The 19,488-nt window shown below is 38.5% G+C and overlaps 1 protein-coding gene across 12 annotated transcripts in view; it reads left to right on the top strand.

The window, feature by feature from the left end:
- The window catches only part of mpdz (multiple PDZ domain crumbs cell polarity complex component), a 60,225-nt gene that overhangs the window by 19,811 nt on the left and 20,926 nt on the right, over positions 1–19,488 (top strand). For 4 of the 12 annotated variants that reach the window (XM_074698924.1, XM_074698919.1, XM_074698922.1 and 1 more), the window contains exons 12-27: positions 286–372; positions 677–756; positions 881–1,027; positions 2,438–2,611; positions 3,020–3,220; positions 3,393–3,602; positions 4,587–4,742; positions 4,984–5,136; positions 8,654–8,953; positions 10,217–10,328; positions 11,698–11,896; positions 13,184–13,225; positions 14,351–14,476; positions 14,774–14,854; positions 15,702–15,879; positions 16,050–16,160. In XM_074698924.1, the coding sequence (XP_074555025.1) occupies positions 286–372; positions 677–756; positions 881–1,027; positions 2,438–2,611; positions 3,020–3,220; positions 3,393–3,602; positions 4,587–4,742; positions 4,984–5,136; positions 8,654–8,953; positions 10,217–10,328; positions 11,698–11,896; positions 13,184–13,225; positions 14,351–14,476; positions 14,774–14,854; positions 15,702–15,879; positions 16,050–16,160 (2,357 nt within the window). Of the gene's footprint in view, positions 1–285; positions 373–676; positions 757–880; positions 1,028–2,437; positions 2,612–3,019; positions 3,221–3,392; positions 3,603–4,586; positions 4,743–4,983; positions 5,137–8,653; positions 8,954–10,216; positions 10,329–11,697; positions 11,897–13,183; positions 13,226–14,350; positions 14,477–14,773; positions 14,855–15,701; positions 15,880–16,049; positions 16,161–18,392; positions 18,480–19,488 lie in introns of all 12 variants that reach the window. The other 8 variants (XM_074698917.1, XM_074698920.1, XM_074698913.1 and 5 more) reach the window with 6 other exon arrangements.

The raw sequence follows: 19,488 nt of genomic DNA, 5'->3' as shown, positions 1-19,488 counted from the left end.
AATGTTTATAGACTGACTTTATGGACAACATCAGCAAGGTCTGCATGTCCTCATCCGACCAATTTGGGAATGAGATGGGGTTGTTTCACTACAATTGGACAGGAATGATAAAAGGGTTTGAACTGTTTTGGAGGAGTTTACTTCCCTTTTCTGAATAAAATGATTGTTTTGATACATCTGTGTGCTGATTTTGTAGAGTAACCTCTTTCCTGTGGCCTATCCTGTCGTGTCAGTGCCGCTGCCTGCTTCTGTCCATCTCACCATCCATTGTGTGTTTTTTTACAGTCACCACAGATGAAAAGGCACTCCAGACAAAGAGTGACGGATTGGATGTCAGCGCAGCCATGGATCACCTAACAGAAGACAAACATGGTAGGAGGCTGTGGTTCTCCTTTAAGTACACCAGCAGAGATACTGGGCACACATCTGACAGATAAGGGTTATTGTTGGCAGGAACACACAGGCTGGCTACACACACAGTGAGGAAATAGAGAGATGGGTGTTGTCGCAAAGACAGTGCAGTAGATTTAAAGTTTTTGAAGCTTGGACTACACTAGAGAGCATTTTGCATACAGATACTAGAGTTTCATTCCTTGCTGTGAAAACTGTGTCCAAAATTGGCAGTTTTATGTTGTTTAGTGTGTTAATGTATGCATCATATCTTGTTTTTTCGAAGGAATGAAGCTGACAGCCTTCGAGGAGGATGAACTTACGAAGAAGTGGCAAGAGATTCTGGGTCCAAGTAATGAAGTTGTAGTGAGTGAATTCCTTTCTCTCAAGCATCAATTATGCATTCCTGGACTCCAGGGCAGTTCACTCTTGCAGGTAAACAGCTCAAATGATAACCTCGACTGAAAAATGGGTTTGTTTTGCATGGCAGGTGGCCCAGGTGGAAAAATACAGCGAGAGCAGTGGCCTGGGCATCAGTCTGGAAGCTAGCAGCGGGCATCACTACATCCGCTCTGTTTTACCTGAGGGACCTGTTGGTCGCTGTGGGAAGCTGTTCAGTGGAGATGAACTCTTAGAGGTATCTAATCCCTTCAATAAAAGAGAACATTTCGTTTACAACAGTGTCTAGAGGCATTACAATTACACCAATTTAGCCTACAGTTAGCGATAAATGACTTCCAGCCAAGACTTACTTTTCCATGAGCTGCTTGTTAAATGTGAAGTGTGTTTAGATTACAATCATTGCAAGAATTCCCTCCTCTAGATGTGTGCAGAAAAGATGCCATAATGCCTTGATTCATTACAAGTGTATCCACCTTTTTACCCAGTTCTGAGAAGTCTCGGTTTTACTGAAAAACGCAAGATACAGTGAAACTGGGATACAGATGAACAGGTGCCACTTCAGGAGATGTAATGAACTGAGGAATGACAGCGTTAACTTTGCTGCAAATTAAAGGGTAGTTTCACTGCTGGCAATTAGTTACAGTAAAACTGAGACCTACAAAATAAAGATGAACACGCACTATTTCAGGCAATGTATTAAACCAAGAAGCTTTAGTTTTAAATAAAAAAAAAAAAAATCAGGGAGTCTCAGTTTTACTGTTAATTTGATTAGTTACAGTAAAACTAAGACCTACAAAGTAAAGATGAACAGGCACTACTTCGGGTAATGTAATAAACCAAGACAGCTTTCGTATTGGAAAAAAAACAAGGAGTCTCAGTTTGACTGTAACTACTTAAATTAACAGTAAATCTGAGACTCCCTGATTATTTTGCAACACTAAAGCTATCTTATTTATTTATTTATTCAAACCACCTTTCTACCTGCACCGTAATGTTATTTGTTTATCTGTTATCGCTTAGTCTCAGTTTTACTGTAACTATTTAAAGTAACAGTAAATCTGAGACTCCCTGATTTTTTGCAACACTAAAGCTATCTTATTTATTTATTAATCCAAACCACCTTTATCCTATCATTTATCCAAACTACCTTTCTACCTGCACCGTAACGTTATTTATTTTTCTGTTCTTGCTGAGTCTCAGTTTTACTTAAACTAATTAAATTAACTGTAGATCTAAGACTCAGCAAAAACAGATTAACAAATAACATTACAATGCAGGTGGACAGGTAGTTTGGATTAATAGTTTTGGATGGATTTCAGAAAGTCAGTAAAAAACTGAACAGTGATTGGCTTTTCAACACAGGTATGGATGTAGGGCAGTACCTGCATGAGGATATCTGATTTGAGTTAATTGTTGACAGATTACCACCAGCTAGTCTAGTCTGCCGCATTTACTGCAAAATGAAACTAGAGTGCAAACTAATAGACCCAGGAAACCGATTCTTTAGTTCTATGTAGAGTCTGTAAGTTAGAAAGTAATACAGACCTCAAATTTTAAGCTAAGCTTGAAGCTACCAAACTGCCAGGCTAGAAAGCCTATGAAGTCGTAAACAGATTCATCAACAAAGTTTGTATTTTGTTCACAGGTCAACGGCATATCACTAATTGGTGAGACCCATAAGGAAGTAGTGAGAATCTTAAAGGAGCTCCCCCTCTATGTGTTCATGACTTGCTGCAGGCCCGCCCCCCACCTGCAGACCGACATGGATACTGTTCAACAAGAGCCAGAGGCTCTATCCATTCCTACACCTGCATTAAAGGTACTTTTACTGTGACACTGCAGAATAAAATAAAATTATATTTATAGTAATTTAACTGTCCATTTTAGCTTCCAGGTTGCAAACTCTGATAGATTAAGATGTAGTGATAGTCAGGAAACCTGAGTTTATTATAACCTCTTCTAGCGAGATGTCAGGAACAGTAACCAGCAGCATTTGTTCAAGATATGAGGCATCAAAAGTAGCTTTCCTCTGAGAAAAGAGTTTTTCATCTCTCCAGCTTTATCGGTGATAATGTACTAAAGCCCGAGCATCCCGGAGATATTTCCCTTTTATCTCCTGCCAGAAACCTGAGCCAGAGACACAACTAGAGGCTAACAGCCTCCGGGTTAGGAGTGAAAAGTGAAGCAGGCATGCTGTTACTCAGAGATTTTTGGGCTTTTTCCTCAGCAGAAACAAACAGACCTGAGCAGTGTGCTTCTTACTGAAGACTCAGAAGCGAACACAGCAGCAGCAGCAGGAGCAGCAACACAGGATAATGTCACAGAGGAGGTGATAGGATCTCCTTTGGCGATGTGGGAGCTGGAGATCCAGAATATCGAGCTTGAAAAGGGAGAAGGGGGACTGGGATTCAGCATCCTGGACTATCAGGTGAGAAATCTCTCTGGGACTTAAAGGGAACATTCACTTTAACTGATCGTTTCAAATTTAACACCAAAGAGTCTTATACTTTTTAAGCTTGATATCTTTTGAAACTGAAGGCTGTAAATGCTTACCTCTTGACCTCTTCTCACTGAACTTTTCTGGACCGGCTCTGCTACAGGACCCCATGGACCCGGTCAAGACAGTTATTGTGATCCGCTCTCTGGTTCCTAATGGAGTAGCTGAGCAGGATGGCCGCCTGTTGCCAGGAGACAGGCTAATGTACGTTAACAGCACAGACCTGGAGAACGCCAGCCTGGAAGATGCCGTGCAGGCCTTGAAGGGGGCCAAGCTTGGCATGGTGCAGATAGGAGTTGCCAAACCTCTGCCTGTAAGAATAAGCATTAGTCTCATCACTTTTCTTTGATTTAACCTCGAGTATTTAAGATATGTGTGACTTATGTACGAAGCTGGGAGAATGTGACTTTTCTTGTGTTAAATTTGCAGCATGTCAGGGATTCATCACTGCATGTATGCGCGGCTGTGAGTCAGGCTTGTTTTAAATCATGCAACTTTGTATTCAGTCATGAGGGTTCAGCTTACAAGGCCTTGAATTTTTCATGCAGGGAAAAAAAAGACTCGCTTGCATGGTTAAGCTTTCTACCCTCTGTTCTTTCAAAGGAGGTGCTGCCTAAAATGCCCTGTTCCCTTTTGTTTTATATGATTTTGTTATCGAACTTTCCAGGAGCACAAACCCTGCTGTTACACTTAAACACACCAGCGCACCTGTCAAAATATTTGCTGGGTCCAACTGCTTGTTCACCGCTTCAGGCACCTGTACTCTGCAAAACTTCTTGCATTCTTTCAGCTTTAGAGCTGAATCTCTCTCTCGTATTGAACGTGCCCCTGGAGAGGGAGACCTCTGGGCTGCTAAGGCTAGCTGGATTACAGAGCTGTATGAAGGAAGCCTCTGTGGAGTTAACCAACTCTCCTGCAGGACGTGGAATGTGCTTCTGCAGGATATTTTATTGTATTGCCTCCCAAGATTGAGTCTTACAGGGGTAATCCTCCAGTATGCTTTCCTTCGTTTTGTGTCTGGGCTGCATGCTACACTCAATCAATATCAGGAGCTCTGGAGAAAATGTGAAATGTTAAAGGAATTAATTCAGTCAAATCATAAATGTGCCATTTTGAACATTCTTTCTGCTTGAACGCTTGTGACACTGGATCAATACTAAACTCTACTTAGTGTTTAAAAGTCTCTCTACCTCCTAACATCTTTCTCCATTCCATACTAACATTCAAGTGCTTGATTTAAACAAAAATCAATTAACGTAAAGCTGGAGACACTTAAAGAATCTCTCCACTTTCCTAGGATTTAGGATATTCCCACTCTCCACACCCATATGGTGAGCAGGAAATTACTCCATCATCCACCATCCATTCATTTGCCTTCAACAGTATTATGGTTGAAGAAGGAGAGGAAGGAGGACTGGCTGAGGGCATCGTTTTCCGAGCTGAGCCTGCATTGGTTAGTTAGCTATTGGGGGGAAAAACTACTAAAAACATGAGAACATCCCAAGGAACTGGACAGAAACTGTACTTGCTTGGATAAAGGGCTGTGATGTGTTTTGTCATAAGGTATTTTTAGCATTAGTGATTCTGAACAGATGAAGTAAGATGCTAGTTTTAGCTTTCAGTGAGTTCATAATTCAAATAATAAAAGCCTGATTGTGTCTTAGTAACTTACTGAGTGATACTTTTTGCAACAGATTGACACCGGTGAAGCAGACCTCTCTGATGAAAAGGTCTTAGATCACTCATACTCTGGGATCGAGGACGACACTTTCCAAGCATCCATGATCGCTTTACATGGGAGCAGCTGCAGCGCAGACTTGGACTTCCTACACTCATCTACACCGAAGGTAAAAAATAACAAACAATGTTTGTATCATATAGCAATGTATGTAACATGTCACATGTTAAAGAAATTTTAGGAATCTTGACACTTGATGAAGAAGACTCAGGAGACTCAGATGGCTTAAGTTGAAATAGTTTATATAGCTCGATCGAGGAGAATATGACAGACAGTACACATGGTGCCCAGTGTAATGCAAAGTCAGTTCTAACAGCCCAGTCCGTGTGCTCAGTATTTAGTATTCTTGAGATTGGGATTGTTATGTCTGTCTATCAGAAAGGGGGGTTCAGCTTAGCTTGGGAACTCTATGTGAGAAACAGCATTCAAGGAGACAGGAACGTGTGAATCGGTTCCAACCCAGACTAAGAAAAACACTGTCTCTGTGTACAGATAACTTTAAGTCAAATACAGGTATTATTGTGACACATATAGAGACAATTTAGAGAATTAACTAAGGAAAGGCATAAAGCAATATGAAAATTCCACCACATCACAGAGCATGGTCATCAGAGCTTTCATTAAAGAAAGCGCTAATATCATATTTAATGATATGATGCATAATTATGCAATAACATATGATTCAGTCCAATAGCATACTGTAAGTACCACGTATATGTTATACAAAACAATATGGCATGGCAACATGACATATTCCAGCTGGTGTCTGAATTGCGATTCCTATAGAGATTAACTTTTTCAATGTACATATCCCCCTGCTGTTAATCTCTCTTCACTAGCTTCCAGAGGCAGCTCAAATCAAAGTCAAAGCTCTTCTTCTGACTCACAAAACATTGACAAGAACGGCTCCTGCCTACCAGGTCTACACTCCTTTCTGACCACTACGCTCTGCTTGTGAAAGATGCCTGGTTCTCCCAGCCCAGCCTGGCTCCAAATCTCTAGCCAGACTCTTCTTGTTCCCAAATGGTGGAATAAATTACCTAACTCTGTATGATACACAGAGTCCTTTTCTACTTTGAAGAGATGTCTGAAGACTCATCTGTTCAGGGAACACTTGAGCACTTAATCTGACCCTTCTCCTCTTTGTCTTCAGGGTAGAATGAGTCAGAAGGTCTCAGACTCAGCTTTTAGTGAATATTCGGCGCTAATTACTGAATGTTGTTGGTAGTATAGGTTGAAGTTGAAGTATATTGTTGCAGCAATTGATTGTGGTTAGTTGGCTAGATTATTCTACATTATTTTAAAAGAAATAGTTGCACTTAATAGCAGATCAGGCAGCCAAATAACTTGTAGATCTTTTGTCGCACTAACTAGGTTTTTCCTTTTGTCTAAATTATTGCTTGTGTTGTATGTCGCTATGGACAAAAACGTCTACTAAACGAAACTGTGGAACTGTAAAACTGTAGTGCAGTTAATTAGATGAGTTGTAGTAAGATTAGATATGATACAATACAATTATTATGACAGGGTACAAAATGATGTGTTACTATATAATAGGATTCTATTATGACAATTCAGTATAATTTGATATGATAGGTAAGGTAAGATAAGTTATGATATAATACAATATGTTGAGATAGAATTTGATATATGATGCATTACATTAGGATACAACACAAAACAATACATTATGTTAGGATAGATGATTTGATACAATACAATACAATAAAATTCAATATGATGAGATATGACATCATACATTTTGATATAATACCTTATGATACAATATGATGTGATACAATACAATGGTAAGAAAAAATATGATTAAATACTTAATGATGTGATTTATATGATAGCATTTGTGAAGATAAGATATGATAATATAATACAATTTAATTCAATAAGACCTGATACCACACATTTTAAATATTCTGCTAAGATATAATAGGATTCAATACAATGGTGTTCAGTGTGATAAGGGAGATACCACACTTTTTGATATGATATGATACGGGCTGATATACGATTCACTATAATGCATTAAAATTCTATACGCTTTGATACCATACAATAAGATATCCCAAGTTATGATATGATACAACACAATAAGACCAGATTAAAGCCATGAAAGTTGGTTGCACCATACCAATATTGCACGTTTGGTATATCACACAACACAAATCAGTGAAAGAAATCAGCACATGAAATACGTTTTACAGTTTAAAAATCTTGGATATAAGAAATATTTGTTGTTTTTGTCTCAGAATTAAGAACTGGACTGATTTATTGTGCTAAGATTGCAGCTTTTTTCTATCTCTGTGCCCACAAGTATCTACACAAACTGAATACGAAATTTTGAGGAAAGTAAACAAAAACAGCGAGGGGCGCACAAAACTGTTTCCTGAGGGTTTCTCTGCTTCCAGTTTTCCCAAAGGTCACAGTTGACCCTATTTAAAAGGCTTTTCTTAGATATGTTGACAGTAATACGGCATCCTAGAGGGACAAAAATAGGCCAAAACAACTTTAGCTATTTTATATTACTTTGGGATTTCATGAAACCTGATTTCGAATGTTTGTATGAAGCCAGACAGCTCGCTCTTCTCGCCATGATGAACACTTTTCCTCCCTAAAGCCCCAGAGAGAAGGTGCTGATAAATCTCAGCTCTACTTCAGTGACAGTAAACTGTGGCTCAGCTTTTCAAACCCACTGACAGTATCTGAGGTGATATTTTTTTAAAGAATATGGATGTTTTGTTCCTGTCTGGTCCATAACTGTTTATGGGACAACAGTATAAAGGTCAGCGGGGAGTTAAAGATCAAATAAGCTCAGTCAGCCCACAAAGTCGGCCTCCAACGTCACTGTCGATGAAACACTGACAGCTTCTTTTTCTCACGATTGCATTGATAGATTGCTGGTTGGCTACTTTGCTTTTTGGTTGTCTGGCTTTGAATGGAGTTATTCATGTGCACATGCTGTGGATTTCTCTCTTCAAGGCTACAGAAAAGTCAATTTTGGATATTTTTCAGCACTCTGGACTTAAACTTGTTGTGAGGAAGACTGTGCCTTCATAAAATAATGATACAATAAGTGTCACAAGCCAAATAAGTCACCAATAATCATCTATAATTGAAAATACTTTTGATTTTTCTTATGTTTTTTTGTTTCTTACCTCTTAATCTACCGAGTAGTTTTACATGTACTTTTCACTGCCTAGTCCACCCCATATTCATAACTATAATGTATTGAAATGAAACCTCCTAATCTTTTTTTAACTCTCCTTTTCAAGTTTGTGATTTGAGCCACATTTAAATCTGCATATTTAACTTTTCTTCAGATTTATGCGTCTGTATCAAGCTCCCAGGGGAAAGTGCTTGATGAGATTTATCACCACTCTGCCTAACTCCTAAATGGAGTTATGGTTTAAAAAAAACTCCATTTTGTGCCTGGCAAGCTTAAGATCCCCAGTAATTTCTGCTGTTCTCTATCGGCCACTGATGGCTTTTCTATGGCTCATTACAAGGAGGGCAGGACGGCGACTGAGCGAGATGAATTCCCCCTGTTGGGCAATTGTCTCTCTAACAGAGTGGAACGTTCACTCAGCTTGCTGTGCTTTGTTTTACCCCAGCTGACAGCTCGCCTCGACTTGCTGGAGGAGCGTCCCTGCTATGCAGCAGCATCCAGCCTCGAGGACAACACTCAGGCATTCTCAGCAGAGACATCGGCCTGTTTCACTCCTCAGAGTCTGAGTAGTTTTAACCCCATGCTGAGCGGTAATGAGCAGTACCTGGCACCACAACTGACCAAAGATGAACCAGCGGAGAGTTCGAACTCTTATAGCACGTTTGCTAACGCCCTAGAGGAGCCTGCTGAGCATCCTTACCAGGAGCCACCCATGTCTTTTGGAGATATGAAGATTCTGATGAAGGTAAAGAAGCAACTTCTGAAGATTTGAAAGGATGCAGGGAATTATATTGCCTTATTAAGGGGCACATAATTCAGCAGCCACTAAATGTACTAACTACTACATATCTGATGTATCTCATTAATTTAATCCCATTTAACAATATAAATACACTTTTTTATGGTTTAATTTATTATTTTTTTTATCTGATTTTCTTGGTATTAATGCATTAATTTAATTTTAACATTTTTAATATTTATTAGATTACATGGATTTGGAAAAAATCGATGCTGATATTGATGTTGATGTTAACTTAAAGCAGACGTGTTTTTTTATTTTTATTTTTTTGCTTTATACTGTCCCTCTGGTAACTAATAATTAGGGTACTATAGTAGCTTTAAATTATTAACAGCACCTCAAAAATCTATATTTTTCACACATTTGTGTTTGGAAAAAAAAACTTTTTTTCAACACAGGTATAAAACACGTCATTTTAGCTGCTGTCGCTTTAAGACTCTCAGGGCCTCAAAGCCCCTTCCCTCTGATTGGCCACCCCTCTGGAGGCCTGTCCCTCCAACATTCCAAATCAGTTAGGAGGTTCTTACTCTAAGTCAAGCATTTCTTTGACATATGATATGAACAGGTTTTCCAGCATCGTGATTTTATATCTGTGTTTAAAGTATGGGAAAGCGCAATACCCCCTCTTTAAAAAAATATTGAAACAAAGGCCCGAATAACATACAGTAATCATTACCGATTCAATATGATAATCAATCAGGCTCAACCATAAAAATAAACCAGTGGGTACAGACAGTTAGGTTAAAAAAAACAATACTGAAACTTTTGCTAAATTGTTATTTCAACTTTGCAATCTGTATTGGCCCTGAATCTGTGAATCTATGAAATGCTGGATGCAACAAGTTTGCAATATAATAAGCTGGGAAAGTAAGATTAGAAACTGTAACTGCTGGAGATGAATGAGAATTGGTGATTGGCACTCAATGAGCCTCTCTTATTGAGTTTCCCAAACTAAGTTTGAAAAACCACAAAATAATCAACCTTGATCTTCTTTCAAACAGAATTTTAAATGTAACTCTCTAACCTCACCTCAGTTAGACACGGGGATCTTTTCAACTACATAAACAATGGTTCTGAGCTTATTTGTTTTGAAATTATTTCCCTTGCACTCCGTCTACCCTTTCAGTAGAGACCCCTGCTTTATTCAGCTCTTGGCCCTCTGTTTTCATTCACTCTGTTGAATAACTATGTTGAATTACCCTCCTCAAGGACGAGGACGTCGCCGTGAAAGAGTCAACAGAAGACGGTGACAAGGAGGCGCTGACCTCAGGGAGCAACTTTGAAAGGACCATCACTGTTGTCAAAGGCAACTCCAGCCTTGGTTTGTGTAAATTTCTTCACAGTGTTTAATTTGTGTTGATAATTTATTTCTCCTCTGCTCCCCTCCTAAGAAGTGTAAATGAGGTCGTGGGACTGAAAGGCGTACTGGCCTTTACTTCTGTGTCATATTAGTTATGAATGCCAGATGGGAAGCAAAGCGATAGAAAAGATTTTTTGGCTGTTTTCCAGTCTGAAAGGGTAACTTCACTGCTGCACGGGGTACTTTGCATTTCAAAACTCACCCAGGGAACTGCTACTGTCTCAGTGAATACTAAGTTTTACCTTCCAAAACAAAAAGGTATAATGAAAGCACTGTTTATACGCTCAAACGAAGAAGCTCATTTGCTCCTCAGTTGTCTTTTAAGCTTGATAGCCCCAGCTGGAGTCAATACTTATGAGTTTTGTATTCTACTAAAAAAACTGTACACGCTGTTGTTTCTTGAACTATTTCAATGAATCCCTGCACATGAAGGCCATTTAAAAATCATAGAAATCTTGTGTATAAATATATTTCACCATGCTCGAAAGTTACTCCGTTGAGTATGAATTAGAGGTTAAATCTGAGAGTGTTTTTATAGTTTCAAGGATGAAATACTGGCAAACGAAAAGGTCTTTTATTCCTTTAAAGTACAGAAAATCCTTGTGTAAATCTACACTTGATAATTCTGTATTCACATAATTAGACAGTGAAACTGTACACCCATAAGCAGTATGGTGTAACATCAAGGCCAAAAGTTTTCAAGTCTTTCATAAAATTTGCAACTGAAAAGAAATAAAACATCAAATCCTAGAATACATATGAAAGTAAAAATAAAGAATAAATCAATTTTATTTAACTTGAAAAAAACTTTTAATATACCTATTTTTATCTTGAATACATTTATGTATTTCTCAAAGTTCAGTTTATTTTTTTAGATGTTTAAACTTTGGCCCTGATACAACACCATAAAGAAGAGTTTTTTAAAGCCTCATTTTTACTCTTAAGAAAAACTTTATTCTTGTTGATTCCAAGTAAATGATACAATATTTCAAAGTGAAGCCTCAGTGTAACTTGCTATTAACAGTGAAACTGAGACTCACCAGAAACAGATAAGCCTAAAGAGACATTTTTTTTGGAGATGTTTTATAGAGGTGGTTACTTAGTCTATTTTTATCTGATCACATAGTTGCATCTCATATTGCTAACTGGATAAAACAATACAACACACAAAAAAGCAATCTTTGTAGGATTTTATTGATTATCAACTCCTGGAATACCCCAAAACTGAACTATTACCTCTGTGGGTTTTTGTACCATGTATTCTTAAGAATATATGGTACAGATCAAGATGCAAACATAAAACATCACATTTTTTAATGATATCTTACAGGGATGACAGTGAGCGCCATGAAAGACGGTCTGGGAATGCTGGTTCGCAGTATAATCCACGGTGGCTCCATAAGCCGTGATGGGCGTCTGGGCGTTGGCGATCTCCTCCTGGCCATCAACGGAGAACCAACGTCTAATCTGACGAATGCTCAGGCTCGAGCCATGCTGAGACGACACTCCCTTATTGGACCTGACCTGGGGTAAGAAACTGATGGTGACATGATGAAAAAAAAAGTCTAAGTGCACAATACACACAAGTTCAGTGACTTTTGACTCCTTAGTAGAACTTTAAGAGCAAGTAGCTGCATTTTGCATTTTGTCACAGCATGATTGTCCATGTCATAATTCAAGGGCTTTTAGAAAACAACAAAAAGAAATACTTATTTATACTGTATTGACATATTTATTTTTATCATTTTATTTTTTATTTATTTTTTATTTATTTATTTATTTATTTTTTTTTAATTTATTTTATTTTATTTTATTTTATTGGTTTAGGCAGTTATGCCATGAGACTGTTTTTTTTTTTTTTTTATTTAAAATGTAATTAAAAAAAACTATTTGTTTTTTCAACTCAACTTTTGACTCTACTTGAAAATGGACCTGGTGATTTCCCTATCTGAACTTTGCTTATGTTTATTACTGTTGTCATTTTTGACATTATACCTCTTTATCTAACATCATTGTAATTGAAATTAAGCATTAATGTAATAGTCTAGCTAATTAAGACATAATAACAAGTAATTGTGATGACAGAAACCAGGTTTAAGATATCATTATTTTTAACCCATGTCCCATGAGTCAGTCTCCAGGTTATTTAGCTTCACTTTTGGGGAGCTGTCACGTCATCCATCTTTTTTTTTTTTTTTTTTTTTTTTTTTCCTTTCTTACAGTCTTTGGTCTGAACCTTTTCAGGTTGATTGTCACTGATCTCTCCTCTCTGACCTGATTCCTCATCCATCATTATTTTTTAATTTCCTCTTCTTCCCAGTGACAAAGTTTGTATGCAGAACAAGCCGCTAATTAAGACTTACACCATTTCTGCTCCAGTGATTTCAGATTCAAATCTTCCGAGGCAGTCTGTGCTGATCTTTACTTATAAAACTGAATTTAAATTCTCTTTATGGTGTAATTATGGTGCTGAGTTATGAACTGTTTGGACATGAGGCAGGCTGCTCTGTTTGTTTTGGAGTTTCATAAGGTTGAACTTCTGACTCATTAAGCATTGAGTGTTTTGCTCTTGTACTTCAATGAATGTTTTTTTCTGAGAGGTATGTTCAAATCATCACTTTTCTTTCCTTTAAAATCTCCAAACCCAATCACATCAGGATGGTTTCACTTACTTCTTTGAGTCACATGTTGTTGCATTGACAGAAGTGCGATTTCTCCCATTCCTGGTTGTGGTGTTTCTCAAGTTCTCTTTGCTGAAATTAACGTGGCAGTTGTGTTAGCTTCGGTGCATAAAAAGCCAACTTTTCACGTTCTAGATCTGCTTGTGCACCTGAGGAAGATCTGTGCCCATTTTATGTGTGAGTATGACTAACTTCCACGCTGGGGTTGTTTCGTTTATTTGCAAAGAAGCTGCCATCTTGGTTTTCCTGCCTTTCAGTCTCTCCATCTGCTTTTGGGCTTCGTTGCAGTCCGTTGAGTTTTATCCAGAGACAAAAAGCTTAAATTTGGCAAAGTTTTAAAACAATATTAAGAAAGTCTTACCTCTGTTTATTAGACTATAACTGGGGAAGAGTTTTCATGTGATTAATCAACACTTTAATCAAGTGTGATGGTGTGTGCTTTGATTAACATAAGAAAAGAAGACATCACTTCTCACATCTTAACACTCTCTGTCATCTGGATAAATCATGACTGACTGCAACACTTATTGACTCAACTTTGCTGGCTGTGTTACTCATTTTTCTATCATCCTTATGACTAACAACCTCACCGGTTACCAGCATGCTCCTCATTTCCTCCTGCAGCATTTATAACCTGCTTTTATAACTCACTGATTTCATTTTAATCATTGCTTCTCCGAGCTCCACCTCGTCTCTCGCAGCACGTTCCTGACAAACTCACCTATCTGTTTCATTACCACCCCTCAGTTCATTTCCCCTCTCTGTTTGCATGCCATCAAACCAAATCAAGCTGACTGTTTCTCTCAAATGTGTTATTGTGCCTGACAAACACAGCATCGCTCTGAAATGTTTGGAAATTGGACTCTAAGTGGGTGTTATTTCTGGAAGTGAATTAGCAACTTTCACTCAACATAATGATCGATACCCCAGTCAGATGTCAAATTAATTGCCCTGTGTGGTTTGAGGACATGAAAAATACATTTAAGACACATTCAGTACAGTTGACTGAATTCTTGTGTTTGTATACAGGCAGCTTTGATAAGGAAAAACTGCTACATGTGAAAAACAAGGTTTGAAAGAGCCTCTTTTGTTTCATTGCTTTCAAATCAATCTGCACTTGAATGAAATTCTCCATTTTTGGTAAATCACCATGTAGTGAACGCTGGTTTAATTGCCACTGAGGTGGGTAATGGCTGAAAACAAGAGGTGCCAAATTGTGCTTTTCAGAAAGAAATGTTTGACTCATTTGTTTGCGTGTGTGTGTGTCTGTGCTTGTGTGTGAATCTGTGTGTGTGTGTTCAGCATCACATATGTTCCAGCAGAGTACCTGGAGGAGTACAAGGCCAGCCTTGAGCAGACTACGGATGCAGAGGATGTTTTTTCTGAAACAGCTCCAGCTCCAAATCCAGCAGCATCGTCAGCTCCAAAGTATGTCATTAAAACTTGTGCTCTTCAGAACATTTTTTAATGTTTTTACCTCTAAAAAAAACCCTTGTGATCGTGCCTTGTTTAAATGCATTCTAGCATGCTAGCAGTGTTCCTACTTACACTACTTTCCTGCTTTACTGCCACCACCTGGCACAAAGTGGTATAGCATGAAACAAAAGAATAGTAGCATGATGATGAGGTGCTCATTACTTAAACATTACCCATGTTTTTTTTTTCTATTTAGAGCTTTTTGGGCTCTTATAGTTGTACCTTGTTCTTCTGTTGTTGTTTGTTCAGAGATATTTCCAACCTCCCTGAACGAGAAGATGGAGAGGGAGAGGAGAGCACAAGTTACGGCAACTGGAACCAACCAAGAAAGTGAGTGTACAGACTTTATAAATGCTTGCTGGTTTCTAGATTTGGACCATTAAAAAAAAACAAACAGACAAAAAACAACAGTACACAAAACACAAGATATCACAAAGCTAACAGATACTAAACAGAGTCTGGGATAGTATTCCAACAGAAGAAGAAGAAGAAGAAGAAGAAGAGAACTTTGTCATTGTAACAAGTACAACGAAATTGAAGTCACAGCAGCAATCAAGAAAAAACAAAGTAAGAAAGCGTATAGAAAGTGCAAAAAGCTCCATAACAAAATAGATGATGACATCTTGTCTATCATTCTCCAGTTCAGCCAGCCTCCACCTCCACAGGGTCCAGGACTGAGCTTCTTGATGTTAGCTCCGTTAGCCATGTCTGTGCCCTCTGGTATTCCTCTGTTGCTGGGTTAGCATGGCTAGCCCGTCCATCCTATTGGTGATAGATCTTACATTCCCAATAAGGGTGGATGGAAGGACAGGTTGATGTCGTCACTTCTTAGCTCACACCTCAGTCATCAGGCCTTGCACCAGTTAGCATTGACATGCTACAGGCTGCAAACAGCTGAGTTCACATGTAAACAGTGCAGCCATGGTTTCATGTAGGATCTCCAGACAAACACAGCAGCAAAAATAGTAAAAATTTCGCTGAAGCCACAGAAAGTTTGGTGTCCATGACCAACAAATGAGCCATACAAAGTAATGATCCACTCCAAATACAAAGATTACGAAAAAGAGACGAAAAAATTACAAGAAATGGACAAAGAAGAGAGAGGCGCTGCAAAAGGCAGCCATAGCCAACAGGGCTTTCATTTCCCAAAATATCAACAACTTGTATCTTTTTTCAGAGTGGAGCTCCTCCGTGCACCAGGCAAATCCTTAGGGATCAGTATCGTTGGTGGTCGTGGGATGGGCAGCCGTCTGAGCAATGGAGAGGTGATGAGGGGAATTTTCATTAAACACATCCTGGAGGACAGTCCTGCTGGACAGAACGGGACCTTAAAGACTGGAGACAGGATAGTAGAGGTAAAAGAACAGTTATTAATTGTATAAATGTATTTTTTTTAACATATTTTTAATTTTCACGAAAACTTAATCCATTGTTAGTTGAGAAGAATTTGAAATCCCCAAACATAAAAGTCACTTATTGAGTTTAAATTGTGTGAACTTATTTCTCCCTGCTGTGTCTTTTTCAGGTGGATGGAGTTGACCTCAGAGATGCCACTCATGAGGAGGCAGTAGAGGCCATACGCAGAGCAGGCAACCCTGTCTCTTTCCTGGTCCAGAGTATCATCCACAGGCCCAGGGTAAGTCTGTATTTGTAACTACCTCACCATCTTATGCATAAAAATTTCTCATTCTGAAGCTTTATTCATGTAAATCAAAGATCTCAAGCCATTTAGGGCACTTTCAAATTTGAAATGAACAATAGAAAACCCCTGTGGTATCTGGTTTGAATTTTAAAGGAAGTCAGTTTAAAATCTTTTGTCAAAGCAACAACAAACCCTGCATGGCATATTAAATACATTAGCAAGTTTAAACCTCACTCATTGAAAATCAACGTGTCCACAGCATCGTTTGTTGTTTGAAAGTGCCCTCAGGCTTTAAAAGCATGACTAAGTAGTTTCCTGCTGGGGCTGCATCTGGCTTTGTTCCAGCATCAGATCTCTCACACTCAATCACTTTTCGTGCATCATGAACTATTCCCACATGCTTTCCTTCAAACATTCTGGTTACTCATCTTTACGCCTTGTAGCAAGTCATAATCTAATGAAGCACAGGCAGAGGAGGGACACGAAGAGGGGCAGGAATTCACTACAGCTTTCGAAAAAAAGAGTGAAACTGAACTGTGGTGACTCAGTATTCATACACACATTTGTTAGTCTATCAGCATTGTTTCAGCTACAGCAGGCAGCTAAGAAAGCAATTCTGCCTCCATTTAAGGTTGCCACCACAATGATAAACTGCTGGACAATCTCTGCCTCTGCTCTACCCTGCTAGATTGGGTGTAGCTTTTCTAACAGAGAAACTTAGAGAGATTTATAGAAGAAATAATTTGGCAAGCAATCAAGCCAAAGCTCCTTTTACCACCTTTCAAATTGAAGGACACATTATCAATAAAGTAAACAAATTAACCATAGTGCAAGACTTGAAAAGGTAAAAAAATACTTTTATTTTCAAACTCACTTCTCATTAGCTTTACAATAAATTCAGTTGCTAAAAACCTTAAAATCTTAAATGTCTCATATCATGAGATGTAAATTGTCACATTCCTAATTGGAAATGTGTTAAACGAGTTTAGAGGTAGCTGATGTGTTTGAGCTATCAAATCAAAGCTGACAGAATGCTAAAGCTAGCTTGTAAAGCTAAGTTTGTTTTAATATATTTGGCCTGTTTACATTAAATTTGCTGCATCAGAATTCATAAAAAGAACATCTTTCTTTGGTGCTAAAATTTCCTTATATTACAGGAAAAAGTACACACTGTAAAGCTAATGTTGTAGCTTTCTTATTGTTAGCTTAATGTCAAAAAAGCTAACCAGCTATACCAGCTACCATCAATACTGTAAACGTTTTCTAGAGTGTTTTTCTAAAATTTTTCAGCACCACTTAAACAATGCTAAAGACTGAAATAAACAAATCTACTTCAATTGTATGCTAGCTTAATACAGAGTGAGCGCTCAAACCAGCACAGGAAAAGTCAGTGAACAGTGGGGCTAACTGTCCAGAAAAAGTTAAATCTGGTCATAGTTACCTCACACCTTAATAGTCTTCATAGCTCTTATGTAGTTAGCTCAGCAACTACATAAGCTAGCTGTCTGCTAGCACTTGTTTCAAATTTAGCATAGCACAGGAAAAGTCAGTGAACAGCGGGGCTAACTGTCCAGAAGAAGTTTAATCTGGTCAGTTATCTCACACCTTAATAGTCTTCATAGCCCTTATGTAGTTAGCTCAGCAATTACATAAGCTAGCAGTCAGCTAACACTTGTTTTTAATGTAGCATACAGACATGAGTGCCTTTCCATGTCATTTAAGGGGAAAAGCATTGAAAGTTTCCAAAATGTTCCTATATCTATTCCTTGAAAGGGGTTAAAGGCTGTTTTTGTCAGCTAACAGCAAAAAGACAAAATTAGCAACTGTACAGTCAAGGCCAGTTATTAAATTTAGCTGCTGTTAGCTTCAGAAAAAAATGAGGTGTTTCCCTCAGTTCTTAATTTGGACCAATTAACTAGTTACCGGCAAAGTGAATATTGAAGAGGAACATCTTTTGCTTTTTAAGTAACTCCTCAACACAATAGTTCACTTCAAGGGTAAATTATGAAGGTATGAAACTAGCTAGCGTGAAAACAGCTAGCATAGCTCTTTCTTACCATTACTACAACAGCTTATATTGAACAAAGTCATGCTAGCTCATTCCCTCTAGTTTCAACTGCAGTTAACGTGCTACGGGGTAAAACACCCTCACACCAACAGTTGTTTTTATTTATTGCTTCCAATGCCTCAAATCTTCACCCCTGCTCCTCTGCACTGCTTCCTCAGCCTGAGTCCATATATAGCCCAGCTCCATCACCAGACGTAAAGAAACACACTACCGCTTTCACATGCATGCCACACGCCTCATGTCAGGTAATTTGTCTCTCCCTTCTCATTTCTGTTGCATCAGCTATCCATCACAACTAATCTTTGTTATGTTATCTTCCCTGCCTTCCTCTTCCCTTTGTGTCTCTCACACCGTTAGCTCAGTCTTTCTTCTTAGCTGCATCCTTGACTTTGATACACACATAATGTGAATGGAAATAAAGACGGAGGAGAATTGGAGATGCCTCCTGGGAGAGGAAGAAGAGTGGGTTTATTTTAATATCCTGACTTCTTATTCTGTTTTTCATAACAGAGGGATCTAACTGTATTAATGGCATGACCCACGTTGATGTTTTTAATGAAAGGGGACAGCTAGGGGTGAAATCAATTTTGTTACTTGTGATTGCAAGAAACCTTTGAGTGAAAGGTGTGTTGTGTAAAAATATACAACACAAATCCTGACTGGATTCTTTTTTTATAATTTAATCATGAGAGATGTGGAAATTATATTAATATGAAAGGAGCTCTTCAAAGAAACAATAAAAAAGCAGATAGAAAATGATTCCCTCTGCGTGGCTGAAGGGCTGTGAAATCATCAACAACTGAGACATCTTTTCAATCAACTCTCAAGTCCCTTCGTCAGAAATAACCACGGAGTGAAAAGTTTGAGCACATTATTTTGATTGGATGATATCTCAAAGTGCTTAAGGCAGGTCAGTTTTCAAGAGCAGCCACTGGGGGCCACCTGGAGAATATAATAGCCGTTTCCCTTCAAGTTTTCCAATCCTTCTCTCATACGCAGTGAATAATCTCCCGTTAGCCTGGAGGAATCTTTGAAACATTTTGTTAAAGCGTTTCACAGAAAGAGCCTTTGCTCTGATTTTTTTTCTGATGTGCAGGAAACGGCTGTCCTCAAGGAAGCCGCTCGATTTAATAGCCTCTCATTTAAATAAAAGCTGAGGTGCCTGTCCCGCCGTCCTCCACGCACTCACCCTTTCATTTTTCTTCTTCCTCCCAGGCGGTCTCTGATTCAATTTCGTCCAAAAGTCTCAGCCAT

Source organism: Halichoeres trimaculatus, unplaced genomic scaffold (assembly GCF_033239565.1).
Source record: "Halichoeres trimaculatus isolate MK-OKI-2021-1 unplaced genomic scaffold, fHalTri1.1 fHalTri1_scaffold_22, whole genome shotgun sequence".
NCBI lineage: Eukaryota > Metazoa > Chordata > Actinopteri > Labriformes > Labridae > Halichoeres > Halichoeres trimaculatus.
Note: the sequence above shows the minus strand (reverse complement) of the source record. Positions and strands in the feature narration are given on the sequence as shown.